A 23,364-nucleotide genomic window follows, 5' to 3' on the forward strand; every position below is an offset into this window, starting at 1 on the left:
TATTTATTAAATCTTTTAATATATAGGGGGAAAACAAACACAATGAACTATACTTAAACTTCTCATAATGTTAACCATTTGCTACCTAACCTTAACTCTACTTGAAACATTTGATTGTATATAATATGAGTAGTTAAAATAAATATCAATTATTTGTATTACAGTTTACAAAAAATTGCTTATACAAATTCAAATAGTTTTAAATCTTATTCTGCCTTATCCTTATTTTATGTACAAACTGATTTTTTAAAATAAGATAAAGAACAGAAGCAAACTTCAGAGAAGGGGGAAAGGGACAAGGAGAAAAGGAAGTGGGCAGAGAAGATGGAAAGGCGATAGGGAGAGGCCATGCATTTAAAAGGCTCATTCAGCTACTGTAGAACTTCCTTCAGTCGGTGTGTTGTATTTTTAAGTAATAGAATGCTGCTGAGTTATATGGACCAAATGGCATGGCCCTGAATTAAATGAAACTCTAATTGTTAATAGGAATCTTCCTTAATTAAGGACTGCAGAAAATACACCTGTCTTAGAAAGGCAAATGCTGCACTCACTCATGTGCAGAACTCCCATTAGCATCCGTGGGAGTTCTGTATATGCAAGAAATGTAGAATATGAAATAAAAATCTGCAATGGGGATTGGAAGGGGGAGATTTGCTCTAAGTGCTTCTCCTATATTAAAAATAATATGGCACAATTATTTAGGTATTAAGATAACAATTAAAGCAAATTGGTTAGTTTTAGGATTAGGTAACAGGACTGGGACTCAGAAAATCTGAGTTCAATTCCTAGTTCTGCCACAGGCTTCATGTATGACTTTGAACAAGTCACTTAATCTATCTCTGTCTCAGTTTCCCATCTGTAAAATGAGAATAATACTCCTTTTTTCTGTCTTGTCTACTTAGATTGTAAGCTTTTCAGGGCAGGCACCATTTTGCAGTATGTGCAAGTACCAGACACTGTCCAATGGGGTCTCTGGAAGAGTGACAAGGTATATAGGTGCTCTGGTATGCTACTGGGTTGTTGTCTACCATCAGGCTGATCTGGGCAGGGGAGGGTGTGTCCCCTATTCTTTCCCAGCTGACTGAAGGTAGAAAGGGTTATTAGCTATTAGTCTGAGTTTTATTCTGATTTTGAGTTTACATTTTCTGGAAATAAAGCAAGCCCTGAACAAAAGTTTGTGAAAAAACCTATGATTTGGACTTTATTTTTCTATCCCTAGCTGGTGGTCTGAACACCAGCTTCCTTGGTGGTACTGCAATAAGAAAAAAGGTAAGGAAAGGGAATAGATGGGAAGGAAATCCATATATAAGAAGCCAACACTAGTTGTTCTAAGAAAAACATGTTTGGATGATCAGTGAAGAAAGATGTGTTTGCTGGCTCAAGTTACTATAACCCTGGATCCCTCCACTATGGAAATTACACAGGGAAAGGAAAGGCTTGCCTGAAATCTTGCCCAGGGTTTGGGGAGATATTGATCTGATGCAGCATCACCAACTCGGCATGGGGCTCCTGATTCACTAGAAGGCAAGGGCTGGGTAACAAATAAGCTTGGGGAAACCCTCATCCATACCTTACAGATGTGCAGTGTCTCTTCCTGTTTGTTCCTCTCTTAATACACCTGCACATCCTCCTAAAATAGCAGCACTGATTAGTTGGCTGTTGTGCAACCATTAGGTCCTGGTCTGTAGCAGTGTTTTCTTACGCCTCCAATAGAGTTTACAATGCACAGATTAGGAGTATGTGCTCCAATCAGATCAGTTACTAAACTTTTTTTTAACATGTAAATAAGCCCACATAGCAACTATTTTAATTACTCCTCCCCCTTTCTCCTGGGCCACTCCCCCTCGTTGCTCTGTTGTGCTTTGTGTACAGGGAAATGTTGTGACTATGCAAAGGGTTAGAACATTTCATGTAGCTTCTGTTCCCTTCCCATGACTTTTCTCCCCAGATTTGTGATATCTCTACACCATACAGCAGAGGAAAACCCTGAGACCCGTAAATCTCTTCTATCTCTACTGCTCCTTTTGCTTTCACTCTCTTTTTAATTCCACAAGTAGGGAATTACTTGCTCAGTGGTAAATCTGAGACAAAATCCAATATGTTTCAAAGGGCTCTCTGCAGCTAGAAAAGCTTTCGGAAGTATTTCTGACTTCAGGAAAAATACCTATCATTAATCAGTGTGGGAAGGCAGCTATGGATAAAGTATGTATAAATTGCTGAGATTCAGTGACAAGATGGAGCCAATATTACAGAATTGTCTGGTAGTGATTACACTCATGTAACCCTTCTGCCAGGTGGCATCGTCAGCAACAAGGTTCCATATCTAGGGGTTCCTTTTAACAGTACAAGACAAATCCAGCTCAAGCCCCCACCCAGAAATCTGAAAGAACTAAACACCCCTAGGTGCCAAGAAGTAATACTTTCTTGCTCACAAGTACCAAATCTGTGTATGACAAAAGAAAACTTTTATTAAGAGCCAAAGGAAACTTATTAATTTGGGAAAACTCCACAATAATGACTCAAAAGTAAGTACACAATAGTGAAGTAACAATAAGTAAAACATGTGCCCCATAGTATCTTGAACACAAGTCCTTTGCTTCAGTTTCTCACCTTGCAGAGTGAAAGTCCAATGGGTGAATGTCCCTTTAACATGCCACTTCCCTCTGCTGCATCCCCCTCACAGTTGGTTGTCCTAGCTCAGTGAAGTGCCAGAATTCAGAGGAGCATTCACATGGGTTTGCCTCCTGCCCCTGAGCATATGAGCAAGAATCAACCAGCCAAGCACCTGGGAGAGAGACTCCTCGGTGCCACATTAGAGCCATGGCCCATCCCATCCAATGAGCTATCTCCAACCATGGCCATACCAGATACATCAGAAGAAGAAGGTCAGCCCCCACCCAGAATTCATGGTGGGGGAGGATCTCTTCCTGACCCCTGTAGGTGACAAGCTGAAACCCTAAAGCATGAGCTTTTTGGAACCTAAGACATAAACCAGAAAGTGAGCCCTAGGGCCTCTTGAGCCCTGCCCTCTGCCATCACAAGCAACACCACCATGCAATTCCACTCATAAATTTGCCCAGTTGTCTCTTAAAACTAATTATGTTGTTTGCCTCCACAACTCCTATTGGAAGGCTGTTCCAGAACCTCACTCCTCTGATGGTTAGAAATCTTCTAATTTACAGCCTGAATTTGTTCGTGACCAGTTTATATCCATTTATTCTTGTGCCAGCATTGTCCTTTAGCTTAAACATCTCTTCACCCTCCCTGGTATTTACCACCTAATGTATTTATGGAGAGCAATCGTATTCCCCTCTCAGCCTTCTTTTTGCTAAACTAAACAAGCCAAGCTCTTCCAGTCTCCTCTCATCAGGTAGGCTATCTTAGTAGCGCTTCTCTACACCTATTCCAGTTTAAATTCATCTTTCACACATGTGGGTGACCAGAACGGTACACGGTATTCCAAATGTGGTCTTACCAGTTCCTTACCACAATGGCATTAATACTTCTCTATTTCTACTGGAAATGCCTGAGCTGATACATCCTACATTGCATTTGTCTTTTTCACAGCCACATCACATTGGTGGCTCATTGTCATCCTATGATCAACACCCCAACACCCAGGTATTTCCCTTCCTCTGTTGCTTCCAACTGATCAGCCTCCAGGCTGTAGCACAAATTCTTCTTATTAGACCTTAAGTGCATATTCTTTCACTTTGTACTATTGAATTTCATCCTATTTCTGTCACTCCAGTCTTCAACGTCATCCAGATCTACCGATAGAATATTCCAGTCCTCCTCTGTATTGATGATGCCTCCCAATGTAGTATCATTAGCTCCTCCAATCTGTGCCAAGGTCATTAATAAAAATATTGAATAAAACCGGTCCCAAGACCAATCCTTGAGTAACTCCATTAGTAACTTCCTTCCAGTCTGATAATTCACCTTTCAGCACAACCCGTTGCCTTCTCCCTTTTAGCCAGTTCCTTTTCCACCTTACAATTGTTGTACTGATCCCCATCTTTCCTAATTTAACTAATAATTTCCCATGTGGTACCATGCCAAATGCTTTACTGAAATCCAAGTATATTAGATCTACTGCATTTCCCCTTATCTAAAAAATCTGTTATTTTCTCAAAGGAGGAAAACAGGTCACTCTGGCATGATCTATTTTCGGTAAACTCATGTTACATTACATTCCCTGTACCATTTACCTCCATGAATTTAATTATTTTTTTTCCTGCCCTTTAGTCATACAATAAAGAAAATAACATTTCCTTGCCCCTGCATCCAACACTAAAGTAAATTTTAACCCACAACAGCCCAAAATGATCACTTTGGCAATGCAGGTCTGTCTACTGATCACCTAGGCAAAGCAGGTGCGTCTGTGCAAATTTGGTTTGCTCCGAGGGAGGTTCCCCCCCAATTCATCAACAGATAGCAGGAAAGAGTTCATTCAGATCCTGGTTTACACTAATTAACGAAATTACCTTATGGTAGTGAGATAAACCATTGATGGGTTTTGTGTTGCAATGAAATAAAATTGAAACAAGGCAAAGCTAGCAGAAACAGTGTTTTTTGTTACTCCCACTGGTGCAAATACTTTGATTTCAGTGCCATTATTCCAGAGAAGTATTGGTGTAACTGAGAATAGGCTGTCTGTGTTCTGCGTTTTGACATGTTTACTCTGAGAATTCTGCCATTTTCAGCAAAGAAAATTTAGTCTATCATCTCACTGCTGCCCTGTTACCTAATACTTCTGTTCTCTTGGTCTAGGTGAATGGGCCTGATTCTTAACCTCCTTACGCCTTCTGTAGTCATTTACACATGTAAATGGTAGATCATCAGCTGAACATGATTCCTGTGATGCTGTGGCCAGAGAAGAGCCACAAGAATTATTAAAGCATTAGAAAACATGCCTTACAGTGACAGAGCTCAATCTATTTAGCTTACAAATAGAAGGTTAAGGATGACTTGATTAGCCCATACATATGCATGTGGTGGAACAAATATTTGATAATAGGCTCTTCACCCTAGCAGACAAAGGTATAACAAGATCCAATGGCTGGAAATTGAAGCTAGATAAATTCAGAATGGAAATAATATATAAATTTTTCACCAGTGAGGGTAATTAATCATTACAACAATTTACCAAGGCTTGTGGTGGATTCTCCATCATTAACAATCTTTAAATCGAGAATGGATGGTATAGTTCCAAAGGAATTATTTTGGGCAAGTTCCGTGACCATATATTATGAAGGAGATCAGACTAGATGACCACAGTGGTCCCTTCTGGCCTTAGAATCTATGAATCTGTGTGTAAACTAAATATAAAATGCTGTTTTGCACCCACTTTACATCTATGTAAATGACTACATAAGGCAGCAGGAAGCAAACCCAAATATTGTTAAGGGTCTTACCTCTTCCAACAAACTGTCACTCTGCATAGCTAAGGTAGCAACAAGCTTCCATTATTATTAAGCCCTGTTTTATTTCTCCTGTAATTTTGTCTTGGAAAGTATGTTTTGGATTGAAAATTGCTAGATGTGCATCAGATGCAAAGGAGACTTTCTACAAAGTTAAAGAAAATTTAAGTTAGAGTTAATACCATGTAATTAAAAACTTATCCAGATCTGAGATGTTCTGGCTTTTGTTTAACATTTCATTTTCTCTTTTTAGTTCAAATACAGCTTGCTACTACCTTTTCCAAATAGTTAAATCCCATGCATGAGCTATACTAAAAGAACATAAGTGATAGCTGCAGGGATCCATCCTGCTGCCATTAATGTCAATTTGAGGGGGGGAGTGGGGAACGACCTGGGGTTTCTGTTATTTTAAATTGGAACAAGATGAGCTCCTACAACCAAGATTTTCCAAAATGTCCACTTATTTTGGGTGCTTAACTCATTGGGCAAACAGAAACTGAAGCACTGAGTATTTGATGCCCTTTTTGAAAATACTGGTGTGGGTGGCTGGGTGGGTGAGAGAGAGAGAGAACACTACCCTATAATCGCTGCCTATAACTTAAAAAGAACATAAAAGCACTTCTATAACAGACAGCTAATGGTGACTTCCTTCAGCTCAAGGACTAGGGAGCTGTGGTTTGGGAGCTAAAGGACAAAGGTTTCAGTCTTTGGCCTGATGTTGCTTTGTTGTAGAAAGTAGATGGTTTCTCCATAATTAAGGTTTCAAGTACTTATCACCCTGGTTTTGACAGTGTGGGATGATTAAATTACTTATTTTTAAAATCATGTATTTAATTCAGGTTGAGACTTTGTAAATCTAATTTGATGATTTGTGCTATTGCAATTTTAGATTAAAATTTATAATGTACTACATTTTATAAAGACTAGGGAGTGGGAGGTTAAATGCTACTACTGCTAAAGGTATCTTACCTGAATTTTACAAAACTGCTACAGGGCAAAACAAAATACTGAAAATTAAGGCTCTCAGCCTGCAAATACTTAGGCAGGTATGTAATTTTATTCACAAGAATAATTCCCCTGACTTAAAAATAATTACTTGTCTTTAAAGTTAAGCACAGTACATATCTATATGAAGCAACAGGGGCTAAAACTGACTCGTATACATTTTTTCTCTTAGTGGCATTAAAATCTTTGACCTGGTGGCGTTAAAACCTTTGTCACTTCAAAACAAAATTGCTTCCGTATTAACAATGAAAAATTATTTATACTTCAATACATTTGAAAAGTTCACAAACATTTTGTTATACACATGGGCCAAATTTTTCAAAAATTAGGAGCCTAAAGTTACGCCCCTAGGAGCTTTAGAGAATCCAACTCTGAAGTCACTTCGGAACACAAGTCACACTGACTTCAAGCTGCAATCATTGAGGGATAAGTATAGCCTGGTCACGTACTTTTAACTTTCTTGACTTGTGGATGTTCAATATATCAAAAGTTGATGTTAGTTGCAAATATGTCAAGTGCTATTTGTTTATCAATCTTGTGTATGAGTTTGTGTTATTTCACTAAGGATATTAATGAGGCCCTGAACTTGTCTTGTCCAGCATAGGGCAGGATTTTAAGTGTGAAATTTCCCAGCAGAAAATTCTATATAAAATCTAAAATTCTAACAGTTAGAGATTGCAAGACTTCAAAATGGCTGCTTTCTGAAACATTCAGTAGGTGTCTAATGTTTGTTTCTGTCCCTCTATCTGCTAAATGAAGTCAAATTATACTGTCATATTTAAATCCTAGATAGATTTTGACATTGGCTTGTGCAGGAGCCTGTTTTCAAGGGAAGAAATAGTAAAATACTTGAAATTGCCACTATGTGGAAGCTGGACATGATTCACTGTCTATGAAGCGGGAACATCATGGCAAAGGAGAATATTTTCATCATCTATGTCCAAACCAGTCTAGGCTTCTTTTCAAAAGTCGAGGGGGTGGAGGAGGGGGGGCGGTGAAACCCCACCAGATCTGGTAAACCTGTTGCAGCAGATGACTCCCTACCCACTCCACTCCAAACCCAGGTGAGGAAGCAGGGATCAATTGTGACTGAGTTATATGATCCCTGGTCTGCTCCTGAGGTAGCGTGACTAGATTCTGCCTGTGGGCTTATGGAAAAGCCACAATCTAGCTCTATATTTGCTTTTTTAAAGTGACTTTTACCAATATTTAGAGCAGGGGTCTCAAACACATGGCCCACAGAGTTATTTCCTGCAGCCCGCCAAGCTCCCCCCCCCCCGCGAGTTATTTCCTGTCGGCCTCCAAGCTCCCCTTCCCACCGCTCCCCTTCCCCCATCGTGCCGCGTCCCCGCTCCTCTGCCTACCTCCAGGCACTTCCCGCCACCAAACAGCTGTTTGGCGGCGCTTAGCGCTTTCCAGGAGGGGAGGAGAAGCGGGGAGCAGCTCAGGGGAGGAGGTGGAGAAGAGGCGGGTCAGGGTTGGGGATTAGGGGAAGGTGTTGGAATAGGGGCAGGGAGGGGGTAGAGTTGGGCTGGGGACTTTGGGGAAGGGGTTGGACTGGAGGTGGGGAAGGGGCAGGGCCTCATGGAAGGGGTGGAGTGGGGGCGGAGCCAGGGCAGGCGGGTGGAGGGGTGTCACTGATGCCGCTCTTGGGCCAATGTATTAGTCGTCATGTGACCCCCGTGGTGATTCGAGTTTGATATCCCTGATTTAGACTGAAAGCAGACTGCGCTATTCACTCTTGCATGGCAAACAATGGGTATGCCTACACAACACAAGCAGCACATGGGCTGGGGTTCTCAGACTGGGGGTCATGACTCCTCAGGATGTCGCAAGGTTATTCCATGGGGGGTCGTGAGCTGTCAGCCTCCACCCCAAGCCCCACTTCACCTCCAGCATTTATAATAGTGTTAAATATAAAAAAAGTGTTTTTAATTTATAAGGGGGGGTTGCACTCAGAGGCTTGCTGTGTGAAAGGGGTCACCAGTACAAAAGTTTGAGAACCACTGGGCTAGCCTATCCAAGCTAGCTTGAATCTAACTAGCACAGGTATTAGTATGAGGCCTACACACAGTTTGTTGACAAAAGTCAGCTTTCGAGGACAAAACAGTGGAGGTGTACATATTCAAATGTTCCTTCCACCAATGTTACTCCCCTACTGTGCCAACATAATAAAACCACCTCGATAAGAGGCGAAGGACTTATGTTGGTGTAGTTAGGGCGACACAGTGTGTATGTGTAGACCAGTGGTCACCAACCAGTTGATCACAATCCACGGGTCAATCCTAGAGGATCTCCCAGTCAATCACGATCTCTGGAGTGCAACGGGGCTGCCGCTAAGGCTCCCTGCCTGCTCCAGCCCCACGCCACTCCCGGAAGCGGCCAGCGCAGCCCCAAGGCAGTGTGCGTGGCAGGGGTCTCCCTCCACACGCTGCTCCTGCCTGCAAACACTGCCCCCCGCACTTCCAATTGGCCGGGAACAGGGAGTAGTGGCCAATGGGAGCTGCGGGGTGGTGTTTGCAGAGAGGGGCAGCACGCGGAATCACATGCCCCCTCTCCCACCCCCAGGGGCTGCAGGGGCACGTTAACCCCTTTCGGGAGCGGCGTGGGGCCAGGGTAGGCAGGGAGCCTGCCTTAGCGGCAGCCACGCTGCACTGCAGACCAGGACTGCCGGAGGTAAGTGCTGCCCGGCAGGAGGCTACACCCCAGCCCTGAGCCCCCTCCTGAAGCCAGCACCCCATACCCCTCCTGCACCCTGACCTCCATCCTGCACCCCAAGCCCCAGCCCTGAACCCCCTCCCAGAGCCAGCACCCCAAGGCCCCTCCTGCACTCCAACCCTCTGTCCCAGTCTGGAGCCCCCCAGCACCCAAACTCCCTCCCAAAGCTTGCACCCCTCACCCCCTCCTGCACCCCAACCCTCTGACCCAGGCTCAGTCCAGAGCCCCCTCCCACACTGCAAACCCCTCAGTCCCAGCCAAGAGCCCACACCCCCTCCCAAACCCCTACCCCAGTCTGGTGAAAATGAGTGAGGGTGGGGAAGAGCAAGTGACAGAGAGAAGGGGGGGAATGGAGTGAGCAGGGCGATGCTTTGGGGAAAGGGCAGGGCCTCGGGGAAGGGGCAGGATAGATCCTGGGTTGCCCTTAAATTCAAAAAGTGATCTTGGGCGTAAAAAGTTTGGAGACCACTGGTGTAGACACTGTGTTCTTTAGATCCACTGTTGGATGTTATTCTTGTCAATTTCTGGGCTCCTCTGGAGCCCTGAAATTGACAAGAAAGCTGTCTCTGGGTCTCCACTCCAAACTGGGCTGCCACCAGACTCCCAGCCCACTCTCTGTTTGGAGCCCTGCTGCCCCTCGGAGTTCCAGCTTCCTGCCGGGAGCATGGCAGCTGACCTGACTCCGGGTGTGGATCTCCCTGCCTGAGGCAAGAAGCCCTGGGCGGCTTCCCCCTGGCTCCCTTCTGGGAGCACAGAGGCAAGCATAATGTATTGTAGACACAACTTCAGGTAAGACAGCTCAGTGCAGGCTTTGGAGCAGGCTAGTGAACAGAATATGTACCCAAGATCCATACAGGGCTTATCCTGACTGCATTGCACTGTCTGCACTGTTACTGTTTCCCAAACTAGCTGGATGTAAACTAGCTCAGGTAAGCTAGTCCAGGTACAGTTTTTTCTGTGTAGACATACCCCTAGTTCTCTAAGGAATATCCATATTTTGTCAGCTGTCCACTGAATGATGCTGGAATGTACAACAGCCATTAGTTAGCATCACTCACTCCTTTAATTCACTAATCTAGTAATTAAAATTAAAACCATCTCTAACTACACAAAAGAAAAAAGATGGAAAAAAATCCTGAAAAACTCTAAAAACAAGTCAAAAGAGAGCCAGTTACAGCTGCAAAGTGAAATTAATGTAATTATCTGTTGCATCAAGTACAAACTTGAGTGCTTACAAGGGCACATTTCTTCATACAATCTGAACAATAACCCAAAATAAATATCATTCTCCCCAGAAATCTAAAAACAAAAACATAACATGCAACTCTTTTGAGAAAGAAACATGCTGAGCTTCTCACCAAAAGGTTATAAGACTTTTTTTAACATGGACAAAACTTATTTTTTCCCCAATCCCGTTCTTGGAAATAGCAGAACCATTTTTATTTAAACTTTCCAAAAAAAATTCAACTTGAAGACGACACCCAGTGTGGAAAAGCTCAGGCTGAACAATTTAGTTTGGCAAAGTTATTAACAACTGAAAACAGGATATTTATAAGGAGAAGTCTGTGGCAACTATAGGAAGTGCTACCAGTTCCACCTATAATAAATCAATATTGTTACACTTTCTATTTAACCTACAGAGAGAGAGAGAGAGAGAAATAGCTATTATAAGTTCCTCACCAAAAAACTCTGCTGTGAGGTGATGAATATATTAATTGATGATATTTTCCTTAAAACATCCCTCAAAAGAAAGTATTTAGATACTGAGGTCAAGGTAAAAATTATACATTAAACCACAACACTCAATGGATTAAAGTTAGGGTTATTGTGTCACGATCACATTCTTTTCTGTATATTTAAAAAGAATATACTGTTTGTTTACAAGGCTCAAACACTTAAACAGGAAATTAATAGTTAAGGACAACATGAATTTTACACTGCCTGCATACAATATGATAGGTAATAAAATGGCTCACAACACTCCCTCCCATTGGAAAAATGTCCAGGAAGTGTCCGGGAGGAAATCTCAGTGTGCAACCTCTCAGAAAGCTCTCCCGACATCAGCCTGATGGGAAGGAGGGGATAGCCATGTTTAAAAAATAATAATAATAATAATAAGCAAGGCGGACCATTCTCAAACATAGTGGATCCCAGAGATCCACACAGATCCCTAGAGATCCATAGGAGCTCAGGGCCATCTGTGTGGAGGTTTTGTGCCCCGGCAGTGACCACATCCAGTATCCTCTCCAGAGCACAGCTCCACAGGAGCAATGTCCCCCCTCCCAAGACACAGCTGCATCAGGACTTTGTTCATAAAATACAAACAGATATGAACCCATAATTACGCACACACCCTTGCTTCCAGGCACTTCCATGTGTATTTTTTCTGAAGAAACTACATAAACTGTATTACCAGTGTGACCACTTAAATTGACCACTAACAAAATCAATAGAATACTTGTAAATGGCATATTATTAAAAGATTACTATTTTTATATGAAAGTGTCTGTGTGTGGGATATATCCTTTCAAAATTATAATTAAAATGTATCAATCTAGGCAAATAATCTACATGCCATCTTTATCATAATTATGACTGTTGATGAATAAATTGATAGGAGTTGCTGATGAGCAACAAAAAATCCCTTACATCCACTAGGCATTTACATAAAAATTTTGCAAGGGGGTCTGAGATGAGATAAGAGAGAATCTTGTTTAAAGGTTAGTCTAAACACAAACTTGCACAGATTTAATGGAAGATTTGACCAGTGCAAACCCCACTGTACTATATATCGCTATATCAGTTTAAAACTAAAAATTTAGTTAAACTGTTACATCTTCTGTGTACAGACAAGCACAAAGATTTAAGAGGGATATCAGTTTTGACTTCAGCAGCAGAAATATCTAGTACTTCCAATGTTTTGATTGTTTGTATAACTGGCATGCATGATAAGCATTGCATGCTCCAACAAAAGAAAACCATCTGACCAGGATAACATAATAGAGAGCTAGCCAAAGACCACTTTCCAGAGAGAAAACTGTTTGTTGAAAGAACAGCTTACATCTAAAACACAAAAAATAATGCTTTGTCTTTAAACAAAATCGGAAGTAACCTTGTACACAGGGATCCTATATTCTCATACATCTTACTGATTAGGTAACATGTCACTGTGTTATGCCCAGGGATTGAAAGAAATTGCTTCAATGGGAACACGCATACAAATCATTAACATTAAAACAGGGCTTTAAAATGATGTTCATTTTTATAATTAAAAATGTAACTCCCACAATTGTTTAAAAAAAAATCTATCAAGTTTACAAGTATTGTACTTTGTGCACATGGAACTCCTGTCCACATATTCATCATGTCACTTATTATGATACTGTCATTTCTGTACTACTTGAGCTATCATCAATAAAATAACCTCTAGTCTGTTCCACTTACACCAAACGCTTAAAATAAACTAAATTTATAAATGCACTATCTCCAAACAAAGAACACCAGTGCTTCATTTATTTTCTTTTTGAATTTCATTGAATAAATACTAATAGTATGAATACTATAGCTGTGATTCTAATTCCATTCAAATACATTTTCAGCAATGCCCCCTTTAAACACACTTCCTTTCAATATTTCCATATATATGACATCTACAAAAGCACATTTTGTATGAAGACATTGGACCAGAACATCAGCTAACGTAAATCAATGTGACACCATTGATTTCAATGATCCTCAAGCAGCTGAGGATCTAGCAGCCTATATTGTAGTTCAGTGATGGAACAGCAAAGCATCAACTATATATACAATAGTCTTGCTCCCTTTCCCACTGAGGTCAAGCACAGCTTTGCATTTTTTTTCCTCGCTATATGCTCATGGAACATTAACCAGAGTCCTAGATTCTCAAGATGCACTATAAATACTCTACAGCACATGCAAGGAAAAAATTCTGAATGCTGCCTACAACTTCAACATCAAATTCTCACGTTATAGGTTTACTCACAATGATCTGGCTGTTTTAGTTACTGAACCATCTTGACTTTCTGGCCCAGTAATGTAGTATTTTTGTTAGCAGTACTCAAAGAACTTGACTAACCCTTTCAGTAAAAGCTTCTATAAAGATATGCAGACCAAGGAGTTGAAGAGAAAAGAAACTGGATGATGATTAAAGTAGCAAAATGGTTCAAGCATAATACACCAGTTTACTTTGAAAAAGCTTTAATTATAAAGCAGATAGGATAGTCAAACATATTCCAGGGGCTATAAATGAAATGAGAACTCCAGGGAGTTGGGGGAAAAAGAAAATAAATCTTTGTTTGAAATACTGATTATAGTAAAATCTTAGTATAAAATGCTAACAATATAAAAGCAATAACATACCTGTTTGTCATTGGCCCTATGAAAGGGTTTGTGATTAGCTGCACAGTGGCTTTGGAAGCGAACAATAAACCAACTTGGACATTTTCATTTAGCAAGTCCTTGTCTGCCGTGGGGCAATCGGATGGTATATTAGTCACATTTACCACCATTTGCTCTGTCTGAGTATGATACAAATCTCTTGATCTTGTCCTATCAGACTGACTTCCAGCATCCATTGTGGAGTTGTCATAATAGGAGAAGATGCTTTGAAAACTGGCCACAGTTGATGTAGTTATCTCAGGTCTCATAGTCTGGATTTCTGTTTCATTTTTCTGGTGTTTAACGCTGTACAGGTAACTGGGAATTATTGGCACTGGAAAAGCAAACACAATATGTAAGTAACTTAGCATCTGTTGTATGTAAATGCCATAATTTCATTAGCTTGCATACTTTATCACAGAAAATGTATCATCAGAACAAATAAAAATAGGGCTTTGCTATATAGAACAGTGCTAAAGAGTTTGTTGATTTTTTTTTTTTGTGCCTTCAGCAAAGAATTAGAACAACAAACGTTATTCCAGGAAAAAAATACTGACTGTACTGAATTATAATTAGGAAGTGTAGTTATAAGCAACTTCTGCAAGCCTTTTCCATAAATATTCAGTTTATGTTGACAGGCATGACTATCTGTCTACACAAGTACTATTTAAGGGCAAAACATGTGAGGAGCCCCAAGACATTATTTGTGTAGTCTTGTCGGCTGATGCTTTTACAAAGAACATTTACTGCAATAAGAAGGCATTTAAACCAAGGAAAATTCCAATAAAAATATATTATGTTCAATAAATGTTGCTGGGAATAACACTATTAAGAGGGGAAAGATTTCATATTATTTTTATATTAAATAAATAAATAAATAGAGATCTAAGATGTTCACGCTGTTCACTGGTGGGGGGTTTTTAAGTTCACATAAAAGGAAGTAATTTAAAAGTAAAATTCTGTACATGTTTTAAGGTATTAGCTGTATCCTAACTGGATTAATATATAATAAAGGAAAATTAGTATTTTTAAAATAGTAAAAGCAGGTGAGACAGTAATTTTTATCAGGAAATATTAGTGACAAAATCAACAGCTGTTAACGTGTATTGCCTCTTGCAAAAGTCTGAAACTATATATGGTTATGAAATATATTTTTTCAGCAAACCTGCAAACTGAGATTACATAAAAGGTCTTCTAACATAATTAGTGAACAAACAATGAAATGCATAGAGAACAATTTTCCTTTAAAAAAAAAGTACTTGCCAAAAATATATATTAGCCTTTCATTAGAGGCCATATTGTGCCATCATGTTTTTTCTTTTTTAATTTGAACTCCCTAATGAAATCAATAAGGAGTTTAGTTTAAAAACTGCCATGGTATAGCCCAAGGTGTCAAATCTGTAGAAGCTAAATGTGTATATCTATGCAATACAAGTATGTGAACACAAACTGGTATTTTCCCCTTTTCCCCTTGTTTTTGACTTTTTTTTATTTGCATCTTTGTATCCAAATTTATATTAATATGAGGACCTCTAAAACAACCAGTTAAAAATGTTCAAAAACTTGAAATCTAAATGCATTTTTAACTGTAAGTATTCTATCCTAATATTAGGTTAGGTCCTTCCTATATACCATGGAACTTTTGCCATTGATAAATAACTCACAACTTGGTTTAGTAAAATCAACTTTGATCAGAACAACACTGAAATCAATCTAAAAGGCCTTCATATTAGTCTGACTCAATGATATTGCTTTGCCACCAAAATCATCTCATAAGAACAATGATGATGGGGGTGAGTGGACAAGAATTATCATGAGAAAACATATTTCTCAAGTGTTATCTAGCCTGTCCTTCTGGTTTGCATGACCACAGAGGAAAGAAAATGCTGCACAGTTAAAAATAATTTAGAAAATGACAGATAATTTTTTCTGACTAGAAATTACTGATACCTGTAATTGATACTCTGTGAAGAACTTTTTAGACAATTATCATGTATTTTTAAATAAATATAAACTAAACCAAAACTGAGGTGAGTGGGTATGTATTTGTGCAGTATCTAGAATATCTCATATAATTTGAAAAAATGTATTGTAGATAACGTATTATTTAGAAAGAAACACCAATTAAACTTGCAGAAGATACACAGACTGTTCAGTGCATCCATTGAGGGGGTTTTATTGTTAAAATAAGTTGGAAAGAAAAGGTTCCACATACCCACTACAGTAAGCAGCATGTTGTCCAGGAGTAATGCAATGAAAACAATAAGCAGAATTAGTTTTCGGGACTGCCGACTCTCTCTGAGCCAGCTGAGGACACTGAATTCATTCCAAGCCATGGCTCAGGCTCCCTCAGGCAATGACTTACACTGCAAACATATAAAGGATATATAATAAGCATTTTTTATTATTTTCTTTTTGCGAATACAGACTAACATGGCTGCTACGCTGAAACATATAAAGGAGAGTTAGCTTTTCCTGGATTTGCCTGTCTCCCTGTTGCTTTCATGACCCACTTAGTTGGCGCAGGTTTGTTTCCCCATTTCCAGCAATAGGGGAATTTTGTAGACCGTGTTTAGTTTCTTTCTTACTCAGGGGTGGGCGGCAGAGGCGTAGTTAGATCTCTACCCACAATCTTAGACTAGTCTGATGTTTCTCTCAAAATGATCATTTAAATCCTGGCTTCAAATTGTCATTATTATGTGTCATAAAGTGAAAGAAATTCCCACCTCATGCAACCCAACAGCTTGGCACAACTGCCCCCAACACGTGGAGGAGGATTAGTCCTCTGTATCCTCTTGCTGCAGAGAAATGGAGCAAATCTACTCAGCCTTTCACTCCCGTTTCCCCGCCTTGTGCCCTTTACACCCCAGCCACCGGTTCTGCACAAAGGAATCGCAGCCATTCCGCTGGGTTTGGGATCTTCCCCACAAACAGAGGTGGTACAGCGCGGTTTCCTTCTCTCCCCTTGCAAACTCATCCCTGCACTGGTTCATGTTTACAAGAACTTCTTAACCTTAAGGGCTAGAAACTTATTTTTTTAAAGGAAGCTTAGATTCTGCAAGGACTGACGGGGCCATTTCAGCCAGGCTGGTACATTGTACCGCCGTGACCGGGCTCAATCCGTCCCAGGCCTGCCTCCCTCCAAATACAGTGCGGCCGAACTGTTCTTGGGAGCCCCGCCTCAGGAGGGAAGGCAGCACCTGGCGTGAATCTGCAGTAAAACAAGAACGTCTAGCAAACTTCCCCCTTTCCAAGTGTTCTGTCTCACTCAGCTGCCCCAATTCACTGTCCTACGGCTGAGTTATAGATGGGAACTCGGCCCTTCCCATCAAAGGGTCAAATGCTTTACTCTCACCAGGAGCTGCTGCTGCTGCTGCCAGGGCTCAACTCGCGCTTCGCTCACGATTCTGAACCACCAGGCAGATGGGAGGCTGGAGGTTTGCAAAAGATGTGACAGTCTCATTGAAAGGACAGCACTCGCTGGCCAGTAATCCGTCTCTGCCCCCGCTGTCACTGCTCCCCTCAGGCTCCCAGAGCCCCCCTCCCCCCACTATCACTGCCCCCCACAGTCCCCAACCCCCCGCTGTCACCGCCCCCACCCCACACTATCACTGCTCCCTCACCTTCGCCTTACTCCCCATCTGCCACTGGTCCCCGTCTCTGCCACTGCCCCTCTCACGCTCCACAGCCCCCCCCCGCCATTATCACGGCCCCCAACGGTCCTCTGCTACCACTGCTCCTGTCTCTGCCAGTGCTCCCTCATGCTCCACAGTCCCACACTATCACTGCCCCCCACATACCCCGTCCCCCTCATGCTCCACAGCTCCCCACTAGCACAGCCCCCTGCCCCCCAGGTCCCCACTATCACTGCCCCCCACATTCCCCGTCCCCCTCATGCTCCACAGCTCCCCACGAGCACAGCCCCCTGCCCCCCAGGTCCCCACTATCACTGCCCCCCACACTCCCCGTCCCCCTCATGCTCCACAGCTCCCCACTAGCAGAGCCCCCTGCCCCCCAGGTCCCCACTATCACTGCCCCCCACATTCCCCGTCCCCCTCATGCTCCACAGCTCCCCACTAGCACAGCCCACTGCCCCCCCACATTCCCCGTCCCCCTCATGCTCCACAGCTCCCCACTAGCACAGCCCACTGCCCCCCCCCACATTCCCCGTCCCCCTCATGCTCCACAGCTCCCCACTAGCACAGCCCCCTGCCCCCCCCGGGTCCCCACTATCACTGCCCCCCACATTCCCCGTCCCCCTCATGCTCCACAGCTCCCCACGAGCACAGCCCCCTGCCCCCCAGGTCCCCACTATCACTGCCCCCCACACTCCCCGTCCCCCTCATGCTCCACAGCTCCCCACTAGCAGAGCCCCCTGCCCCCCCAGGTCCCCACTATCACTGCCCCCCACATTCCCCGTCCCCCTCATGCTCCACAGCTCCCCACTAGCACAGACCTCACAGCCCACTACTGTCACTGCCCCCTCACATTATCCCTGCCCCAGCTATCATTGTGCCCCGTCTCTGCCATTGCCCCCCTCACGCTCCACAGACCCCCACTATCACTGCCCCCCACATTCCCCTTACCCCCCACCACTATCACTGCCCCCCACAGCCTCCTGCCCCCCGTTATCACCGCTCCCCGTCTCTGCCACTGCCCCCACTCTGTGCCCTTGCTCCCTCCCCCCCTCACACTCCCCCCAACTTTCGGCTCCCGCCCATTATCTCTCGCTCCCCGCCTGGGACCGGCGGGCGAGCCTGGCGGGGCGCCCCCGCTGCTGTGGCGCTTACCCGGCGCGGCTCTTTTGCTGCCGGTCTCTGTCCGCCCTCCGCGGGTCCTGCCCGCCTGGGCTCCGCTCTGGCGTCCTGCTGGGCCGGGGGAGCCGCGACGAGAGCCCCGAGCGCCTCTGGGCAGCGCCACTTACCAGCCTCCTCCCTGACGTCACGCCAGATGCTTATCGCCCCCCAGGCGCCTCTGGGGCAAGGGCTGCAGCGCGCCCTGCCCCAGGCAGCCCCGCCGCCAACCCAAGCCCCTGCCGCAGCCCCCCTGCCTCTGCCTCCCACCCAGCCCCTTCGACCCCAGCGCCCCGGGGAGCGAGCGAGCGCCTGCCCGGGCGAGGCACCGCGTGCTGCTGACTGCTCCTGCCCAGCTAGCGCGACGCCCGGGAGCAGAGTCAGCCGCTTTTCTCCCTGCAGATGCCCCCTAACGCCCTGGCGGAGGCCGGGAGCCCCGCGGACGGACAAAGGGGAAGGCGAGGTGCTTCTTTAGCCTGCTGGGGGCTACTGGTGGGGCTGGGACTGAGCAAGGCTCCGGGATTTTATGGCCAGTGTCCAGCAAGGCGCCCGCAGGATCCGTGGCATAGACTCCGGGCACAGCATGTGGACGGTTAGCGCACAAGGGACCTTTCCGGACCCTTCATTAAATCCGCGTGTGCGTAAAACTCAAAGTTCCCTCGGTACTGGGGGGGTGGGAGTTGGTGTGAACCGGACCCATTTTTGCAGGCGAGGGGAATGCGGACTGGGCTGGACTCGTCCTCCCTGGAACTGGTTCGGTAAGGTAGGCTGGCCTGTGCTCCACTGGGAAGGAGACAACTACCAGACACATGGGCGTAGGAAGAATCATCTATCCCAGGACGTGGGTGTCACGGCAGGGAAGCTAGTCTATTACAGGATATAGTTAAGTATATCCCCATAGAAGAGGCACATGTTCCTCATTAACTTGGAAGAGTGAGCGAAATTGAATACCCTTAATAAGCTTCACAGAGATGTGTTTGTTTGTTTTCGGTAAACCTTTCCAACACTTCAAATTCCCTGCATGCCTGGGAAGCACTCAAAGACAATCTGCCCCCACAGGCAAAATTTCAGTGTACCCTCTCCCCCCAACCCCTCTTCCCGTGGAAAACAGCTTTTCAACTGGGGATTGCCCCCTGGGCAGGGATGTCAGATGTTGGGGGGGGTGGGGGGGCAGTGCAGCAAGCCTTTTGATGGTTCCGTGATTATGTCAGAAGTGGGGAGCACACCCCTCAGATTTGACCTGGCCACCCCTACTTCAGGACGGGGTTGCAGGTGGGCTAATTCTCAGTGAGTGGCATTGTGTCCTGACTGGCACGCAGTGTCACACTCAGGTTTGGCCCAGCTGCCTCTACGGCCCAAAGCAGTTGCCTACTCTGCCTATAGCTCGAGCAGCCTCTGCTGGGAAGGCTATGCAGACCAAATTCCATGATTTTAAGTTCTTTTCTTAAATACTTTGATCAACTTGTACGATCTGAGATTAAATGACCCACTTCCCTGGCACATCTGCATGTTTCTTCTCAAACTGCTGCATTTATTTACGATAATTAGGAATTTATTTCAAGATCCTTTGTATCTTATATTAGAGAAGATGTAAAGGTTGGCAGTTATACAAGTAAAAAGAAAAGGAGTACTTGTGGCACCTTAAGAGACTAACCAGTGCAGCTGTACATTGTACTGATCAAGCAGCAGAAGTTAAATAGTTGCATTTTCATGTAGCACTGCTGTCTGAGCTGCATAACATATTCTGCTTTAAAAAAAACAACTCTACTGGACTTTCATATACTTTTCCAATTATTCTTCACAAGGTATCTGTTTCAAATCCAGTTAATTCAGTGGGAGTCTCCATTGATTTCAATGTGATTTGGATCAGACCCTAGTTAACTTAAACTGGTGGCATTACTGGAAAAGCAGTTTATTTCTTAGGCTGTGTTGCACACTTCAGCTGTTCAAGGTTTACAAAGTTAATTGATCAAGTTGTGCCCCTTTCTGACCAGATGAGTCTTTATAAATTTTGCAGATTTTGCTGGAAATTTTGTTGAACAAAATCCTTTGGGTTTTAAGCTTCTGCTGGTGCCTCTATATCAGGGAGTTTCTAGGAATACAGTTTCATATTTCAGTGAAGGACGTTTCCATCGTGGGATGGAAATTTTGCTCATGTAGGTAACTGAGGGTGAAAATGCATTTGGTCTAAATTGGGCCATCTTGGGCCACCATCCAGCTGCCACTGAAGTAAATGAAAATAAATCTAGGTGGTTTCAGTAGTTAGGGGTAAATTTTAGTAAAGCATATTATTTACTATACATTCATAGCTTCTTCTAATAATTAATAATAATGGAATAGTGTTCAAAGTATTCCAGCAATTTTTTTCTGTCCCTACATAAGTCATTTTTATTTTACACTGAGATATTCTATCAGTACCTTGTACAAAACGTATATTCTGATGTATGAATGAATTGATATATTCTACTATTAGATCATGAATATCAATAAGTCTTCCTATTGTTGTATAAGATGTTGGAGATGTTTTGTGCATATTTACATGGCTTTTCTAACTAGAAACTCCAGGACTCAGTCACATTTACACTTAGGACTAAAATCCTAGCCTTCCAACAAGGGGTAATGACTTCTCTGCCCTTGTGATAAATTAAACAGCATAATTTACTTTAGTGAGGAGAAAGAGGGTGCCCTCCAGTTACTGAATCCTGTCCTGCAAACACACATGCAAGTAACATTACTCATTTGAGAAGTCCCATTGAACTGAGTAGGGAAAGGGAAATACGTGTTATAGGTATTGCGAGTAGCAGAGAATGGCATTAATAAGGGATAAATTTTAATGATATGTTAATGGGAATATTACATCAGGAAGAAGCGGAGTTGGACCTTCTCTGAAATTCTGTGAATACAAAAGACAATTAATTTCTAGCAGTGCTGTCCTACGTAATCTTCAAGTAGACCTTTCCCCACAGTGTTGCATGTCATATGGATGATAGAGAGAGAAGGAAAGATGCTTCTTTAATAAGCTCTAATGAGACCATGTTATAAACATCTCCAAATAAAAGACATTTCTTGTACTAGAACATTTCCCCCTCTTTCTCTCTCTGCCGTTTCTGTGCTGCTCTTCACACTTGACAACATCTGACCACTCAGTTTTGATAGAGTATAAATGACAGCCCTTCTCACTCTCCTACTCTCTCCCTGCCTCCAGACAACTAACACTCTGACTGCCAGACACTCAATACCAATGAATATAAAGGTGGATATGCCATCATTTTTCACTGAAAACCAAGCAAAAAGGAATATGACAGCCAAGTTGAACTGACGGGGTATGAGGAATTTGTGAATGTGTTTGTGACTAGGTTTTACTGTTAAGATTTTGATAGTTATGCAACTGCTTAGTGAAGTGCTTGGCTGAAAAATGTGGGGCAAAATTTCATGAATTTTTCCTCCAGTTGTTGGTATTTGAAATGTCAACAAAACATTTAGTCAAAATCTCATATTTTGAAATATTTTGATTAGCTCTACTCTTTTGTAATATCTATCACTTAAGATATAATAGAAAAAATAAAAGGTATTAAAATAGGTATGTTTTTGCAATCCAGATTGAATAATATTATTCAATGAATTATTAAAAATGTTTATATACCTTGGGTAGAACTTTCAAAAGCACCTAAGTAACTGAAGAGTCTCATTTTCAAAAGTGACTGGGGCACTTAGGCTCCTAAGTCCATTGACTTTCAGTAAGATTCAGGATAAAATTTTTGAGAGAGTGCCTAAGTCTCAGTGTAAGTCAATGGGATCTACATTCCTCAATGACGTAAGTGGTTATGAAAATTTTACCCTTTCCTTTATTGCAGAGGAAAGTAGTGGTAGGAAAGAGATTAACTGTTGAGTCACCAGTTTAACATGGAGGATGTGTACAGCACCTCATAAGTCATTACAGTGTGGGCTAAAGGTAGGTTGGATATCACAAAGTCAAAGACCAAGATGTCAAGGGCATTTAAGCCTCAACTCTCACATTGGGTTTCACACCTGGACTTTGACAGATAGTGTCATAGAGTTAGAATAGTCAAATAAAGTAGCAAAGCCAAAGAAAAGAGTCAGTGTTACTGCTACTGAAGATGTAACTGCTGCTGAAGATAAGCACCTAGCTAGCAATGGCATTGACATTGCTAATTATTTAGTAGTCAAGATTTCAACAATAGATGAAGATTTGTCTGCAGCAACATATCATCCATGCATAGCCAGATGTTGCCCTAGGCAATGGGCATGCTGTTTCCACATTTAGTGTGCAGTGTCATTTTGCTGAGTTATTTCCTATGGCTTATTTAACTGTTACAACTAAAAAAGGAAAGAAAATGGAGTATATTACAGCCATGTCTCTCGTCATTCCTCTCTGGTAGCTAAAGTTCACCCTGGATCCCCAAAGGCAGCACAGATTCAAGCAGCCTAACTGGTAAATTTTGGATCATCATGAAGCATTACTTTAGTGCTTTGCATTCCTCTTAATTTCCTATCAACATTTCAAATATGCCTGTGTTTTATGGATTCTATAAGTGTGTATCACACTTGGGATCTGAAATCAGCGCATTTTCCCAGTTCTGACCCAAATACCTCCAGTTATTATTAATTATATAAGTGTGGAGAATGTTGTCCTGTCTGAAGCTAGTTTCTTCCAGGAGATCTAATTCTGTTTCAAAGTAGGGAAATCCCACGGTAGCACACATGTCAAGGCAAGAAGTCACTGAAGGCCAGAAAAAGTCACAAATGAAGAATTCAGGAGGAAACCAATAGAACAGGAAATTACAGAACAAAACAGGAGAGGGCTAGGACATACGTGGAGGAAAGACCTGAATAGCATAACAAGACAGGCATTGGAGTGGAACCCCAGGCAAGAGGCTATGAGGTAGACCAAGGATAACATGGAAATACACAATAGAAGCAGAATTGAAAGCTCACAAAATGACATGGGAAGAAGTTAAGACTGAAGCAGGATATCAGCAAAGATGATGAAGGCCCTATGTTCTGCT

At 42.9% G+C, this 23,364-nt stretch overlaps 1 protein-coding gene across 3 annotated transcripts in view; it reads right to left on the reverse strand.

Annotated features, from left to right (window-relative positions):
• SLC18A2 (solute carrier family 18 member A2) overlaps positions 1-18,489 on the reverse strand; it is a 50,580-nt gene extending 32,091 nt beyond the window's left edge. For 2 of the 3 annotated variants that reach the window (XR_005226271.2, XM_037905470.2), the window contains exons 1-4: positions 18,335-18,488; positions 16,900-16,975; positions 15,760-15,910; positions 13,527-13,878 (exon numbers count right to left, since the gene is read on the reverse strand). Coding sequence is in view for 1 of the 3 variants with exons in the window: in XM_037905470.2 (XP_037761398.1) it covers positions 13,527-13,878; positions 15,760-15,880 (473 nt within the window). In the remaining 2 variants the exon portion in view is untranslated. Of the gene's footprint in view, positions 1-13,526; positions 13,879-15,759; positions 15,911-16,899; positions 16,976-18,334 lie in introns of all 3 variants that reach the window. The other variant, XR_005226272.2, reaches the window with a different exon arrangement.
• Positions 18,490-23,364: the final 4,875 nt, after the last annotated feature.

Source organism: Chelonia mydas, chromosome 7 (genome assembly GCF_015237465.2).
Source record: "Chelonia mydas isolate rCheMyd1 chromosome 7, rCheMyd1.pri.v2, whole genome shotgun sequence".
Taxonomy (NCBI): Eukaryota; Metazoa; Chordata; order Testudines; family Cheloniidae; genus Chelonia; species Chelonia mydas.